At 40.6% G+C, this 5,417-nt stretch overlaps 1 protein-coding gene across 2 annotated transcripts in view; it reads left to right on the plus strand.

Annotated features, from left to right (window-relative positions):
• The window catches only part of LOC100654079 (zinc finger protein OZF-like), a 111,978-nt gene that overhangs the window by 48,090 nt on the left and 58,471 nt on the right, over window positions 1-5,417 (plus strand). For both annotated transcript variants that reach the window (XM_064280532.1, XM_064280533.1), the window contains 2 exons: window positions 3,448-3,574; window positions 4,613-4,763. In XM_064280532.1, the coding sequence (XP_064136602.1) occupies window positions 3,448-3,574; window positions 4,613-4,763 (278 nt within the window). The remainder of the gene's footprint in view (window positions 1-3,447; window positions 3,575-4,612; window positions 4,764-5,417) is intronic.

Genomic DNA, 5,417 nt, shown 5'->3' on the forward strand with positions numbered 1-5,417 from the left:
ATTAGCAATGCATATTCCGTTTTCTGGGAATGAAAGTGGAGCCCTTTGACTCATGTGCCTTTACCTTGGTACTTGTTGAAGCTGACAAGCGTTTGAAATCTATGAGTGTTTGCAAAGTCCTCACAGTCCACTTCCAAGTTTTTAGAAATGAAAGTACGATTTTTTCCCTTACCAAGCCAGGTTTCACTAGCTGATGTTTTGTAAAATAATTATTTTGATTTTCTCTTCACTAACTCACTAAACATAAATATGCTTCTGTTTCTTGCTTCTTATCCCCTCATCGTGCTGTGTTTTCCAAGGAACTTACTGCCATGTCATATTAAATTTTTTTATTTCCTGTCCAAACCCAAAGAACTTATGGTCTGTATGCGGCTGGATATTTGTTTTGTTCACTGATGTGTCTCTTCCTAACTCAATTTTAATAAATGAAGAAGGGACAAATAAGGGTCTGAAGGGAAGGAGTCTTGCCTGAGACACAGGGTTTTGCCAGGAGGAGAAGCTCCAGGTTGTGTGAGTAGAATATGTTGTTTTCTTTTTCTCTTCTTCCTAGTACCCACCAGGACTGTAGGTCATGCATGTTGTTATTTGAGTATAACAGCCAGAATACCGACAAATCTATATGCATTATTGTTTGTTGTTCAGTGCCATTGAGTCGGTTCTGACTCATAGCGACCCTGTGCACAACAGAACGAAACACTGCCCGGTCCTGAGCCATCCTTTCAATCGTCGTTATGCTTGAGCTCATTATTGCAGCCACTGTGTCAGCCCACCTCATTGAGGGTCTTTCTCTTTTCCGCTGACCCTGTACTCTGCCAAGCATGATGTCCTTCTCCAGGGACTGATCCTTCCTGACAACATGTCCAACGTATGTAAGACACAGTCTCACCATCCTTGCTCCTAAGCATTCTGGTTGTGCTTCTTCCAAGACAGATTTGTTCGTTCTTTTGGCAGTCCGTGGTGTATTCAATATTCTTCGCCAACACCACAATTCAAAGGAATCAATTCTTCTTGGGATGTCGTTATTCATTGTCTAGCTTTCACATGCATATGATGCGATTGAAAATACTATGGTTTGGGTCAGGCGCACCATGGTCTTCAAGGTGATGTCTTTGCTACGGTTGTGTCATCTGCCTAATGCAGGTTGTTAATGAGTCTTCCTCTAATCCTGATGCCCTGTACTTCTTCATATAGTCCAGCTTCTTGCTTTATTTGCTCAGCATACAGATTGCATAGGTATGGTGAAAGAATACAGCCCTGGCGCACACCTTTCCTGACTTTAAACCAATCAGTATCCCCTTGTTCTGTCTGAACAACTGCCTCTTGATCTATATAAAGGTTCCTCATGAGCACTTTTTTTTTTCATGAGCACAACTAAGTGTTCTGGAATTCCCATCCTTTGCAATGTTATCCATAATTTGTTTTGATCCACACAATCAAATGCCTTTGCATAGTCAGTGAAACACAGGTAAACATCCTTCTGGTATTCTCTGCTCTCAGCCAGGATCCATCTGACGTCAGCAGTGATAGCATATATATCGTATCAATGAGATTCATAGGAACAGAAGCATAGTTGTTAGGAATTTGGGCTTCAGAGACAAACGGACCTACATTGTGACCCTGGCTAAGCAGCAGGCCATCTGGCCACCATTGAACATGTGATCGATCGTCTCTAACTTTACTCAGGTATGAGCTGTTTGAAATAATATCTGCTTAGAGTCACGAGATATGAGCTAATATGTCAAAAACTTTTTACATAACCTTTCACAAATCATAGTTGCTGAGTTTATGGATCATTTTATTATTAATATAGTGTATGATAAATGTAAGGCCTTTGGATGCCTTTAAAATATGTAACCTGGCCCACTGCACTGGAGGAGCCTTCTGGATTTTGGCGCTACCTCAAAAATTGTTGTAAAACCATTATACGGGGATTGATTAGAGGTGACGTAAATAGCTCACCTCATTCATTTCCTGACAAAGAGTTGTCCTATTCTACATCTACTCTGCTGTTCAGTCCAATTTTAGTATTCAAAGTGGAATTTAGCAGTTTTTTCTCACCTTATTACATGAGAAAGACAATGGGTTGATACTGTTTCACAGAGGTGAGTCCTATTGATCAGGGAATTTCAATAGTCAGAGTTCACGTAGTCAATGGTAAAGCCCAGCTCTGAAGTGGGGAGGGCCACGGGTTGCTGGTGGGTAGCTGGAAGAGCTAGCAGCATGACCATCTCTAGTGGCCCCAGGGTCAAATGTGACCCACTCCTTTTCTGACAGCCTGAAAAGCAAAGACAGCCTGATATCAAAGATTTCCAAAGATAGCGACAACTCCATCACCTCTGACAATGTTGAATTTTACCTGAGTCTTGTGATCCTGCAAAACAGAGAAAGGAAAAAAAAAAAAAAAACCTGTATATATGGAAACCCTGGTGGTGTAGTGGCTAAGAATTGGGCTGCTCACCAAAAGGTCGGCAGTTCAAATCCATCAGGCGTTCCTTGGAAACCCTATGTGGCTGTTCTGCTCTGTCCTACAGGGTCACTGTGAGTTGGAATCGACTTTACAGCAACGGGCTGGGTTTCAGTTTTATATGTGTATATATATATATATAAGCCCTTTGCAGCTGAGTTGATTCCAACTGATAGCAACCCTATAGGACAGAGTAGAACTGCCTCATAGGGTTTTCAAGGAGGGGCTGGTGGTTTCGAACACACATACACACACACACACACACACACACACACACATATATGGAAACCCTGGTGGCGTAGTGGTTAAGTGCTACGGCTGCTAACCCAAGGGTTGGCAGTTTCAGTCCACCAGGCGCTCCTTGGAAACTCTGTGGGGCAGTTCTACTCTGTCCTATAGGGTTGCTAGGAGTTGGAATCGACTTGATGGCAGTGGGTTTGGTTTTTTCGTTTTCAGGGCTTTGGATTCCCAGTTTGTTTGTGAGGGCTCTGGTCCTTTTATGGCTGCAAGGGACAAAAGTAAAAACTACCATTCTGCAGTGTTCCTTAGTTGTAATACCTCATCCAGCTTTCACCCTGTGCTTCTTGTTTTGTTGAGTGTTCTTATGGAAGGAGGTGAAATTGTTCACAATGAAATGATGATCTAAACTACATCATTTCTCTAACTTCTTCTGTGTTCTCTTACTGTTCTAGACTATAAAGACAGAAGGGAATAAGACTGGAATTAAGTGCTGTCAAAGTGCATCGAGATTGTCACTGTGTTGGAAACGTATGAGACAGGATGCAGTCAGTGAGGAAGTGAATGTAGTTAGTGAACGGAAGAGGCTGATGGCTACACCCTACATTAGACTTTGGTAGAACAAAGAATCTTATGTCAAATCCCTATGAATTCATAGTTCCCCAGGACTGTTAGTCTCATGCTTCCTCTTGCGTACATTGGTGTACATGGTACCTTGCTGATGCAGAATGTGTGTGATGTTTTAGGACTCAGTGGTCATTGAGGATGTGGCTGTGGTCTTTACTCAGGAAGAGTGGGCTTTGCTAGATCTTGCTCAGAGGAAACTCTACAGAGATGTGATGATGGAAACCTTCAGAAACCTGGCATCAGTAGGTAAGAATGGCACCATTTTTTAAATTTAATCCTTTAGTGAAGAAAAGTATTGTACTCATTGACTTTGATATTTCGACTGAGAAATTGGAATAAATTATTAGATAAAACAGGCATAGTCTGTTGGAGGTATGAAGCTTACATATCCTGGATTCTCCATAAATATAAAGCTGCATATATATTGAAGTGGTTTTCATTTCTTTTGTTATTAAAAGCCTTGAGCCTCTTTAAGCATTCCAAGTATAAGCATTGTCTTCAGGGTTCCCTTTGGGGTACTGAGAGATTTGTGGTTTTGGACATTGTAGAAGGTTTTACTGTGTTTATTACAAGTCTGAAATACTTACTTTGCTGCAAACATATTCACACTTGACTCAGAGACCCTGAAGACCAAAGTATTTATTCAGTGTTAGGGAAATGTTCATCACTGTATATATTTTCTTCCGTCCTGATATGCATTTCTGTCTGAGCACCTTGTCGGATATGTATTTCTACATGAGCGTCATCGAGGGAGACAATATATGAACCCATTTTTCCCCAAGGGAAGCAAGGGAAAGATCTGAGGAGAGTGGAGATAGGACTCACCCCTGTCCCCTGTGTTGGGGAGCTCCAGGAAAGCAAGACTTTTTGAAGGACCAGCCTTGCATGGAGGGAATGAGATTTGAATGAGTCAGCTAGAAAAAGTTTCTTTTTGGTTGAGGAGACAACTTCACAGATACCTGAGCTTACTTATCTGACTTTTTTAATGCCTTCACTCCTGTGGCCATGGAGAAATATTTTCTTTTTTTCCTCTTTTAATATTTCATGTGTAATGTATTTAATATATTTCTGCTCAGCCTCTTCTATTACACATGTTTTTGTCACCATCACTGTCAGTCCTCAGGGAAATATTTCTTAGTAAATGGATTTTTAACCATTGCCAAAGTTCTGAAACAGTGAGATGTGTTTGTCTTTATTTGCAGCAGCTGCCCCCTCCCCCTCCCCCCAGTAATTCCTTTCCTTTCTGTTTCATATTGTGAACCTCAACTTGAATCATTGGGTCAGTGTCTGGAAACGTTAATGATGGAGAAAAATTATCCAGTGAACATACAATAGCGCAATTCACGAAGAATAACAGTTCGTCCTCTGTGTTAGGAGAAATCTTCAGATTGTTTGTCAGTGAAGATCAGCCTCAAAACCAGGGAAGACATTTTAGGTGAGTGTCATTCAAATGAGAGAAAAGACTGCCTCAGGTAAAAGTCCTCAGATGTCATGAGGTTTACATATATATATATATACACAACACATACACATATAGCCACATACTGCATAATGTATGTGTTCAGGCAACATCTGACCGCATGTACTTCTGTGGTCTGATAAGGTTATGATGGAGCTCAGGAGCCCCAATTCGAATAAAGAAACTGCCAGATACAGTAAAACATCCTTAATATAACAGCACATTACAAATAATAATTTTTTCATGTGCATCACAAGTAGTGTGCATTTGTTATTACAAACCGTTGTATGTAACTCAAATTTTTAATATAATAGGCTTTTCAGGGTGGTTAGTACATACTGGTTGCATGTAATTCAGGCATTGTAAGCTGGGGACTGCCCATATATAATATGGTGTTTGCATGATGTCCAAATCACATAACACCCTGTTTCAGAACACGTATGTGGATGTGAAGTGTAGCATGTGACTATTTTAGAAAAACACTTACAGTAATGGTAGTATCTCTGCTAGATGATTTAATGTATGAAACATGAGACAGCTCAGGGCAAAATGCATGCTTGTTCACAATGTTTAGTAAAGGTGAAATGAGAACAAATTCATTTCCAACAGCATGTTGCGTATTTTTAACAG

The sequence above is a fragment of the Loxodonta africana genome, chromosome 3 (genome assembly GCF_030014295.1).
Source record: "Loxodonta africana isolate mLoxAfr1 chromosome 3, mLoxAfr1.hap2, whole genome shotgun sequence".
In the NCBI taxonomy this organism is placed as follows: Eukaryota; Metazoa; Chordata; class Mammalia; order Proboscidea; family Elephantidae; genus Loxodonta; species Loxodonta africana.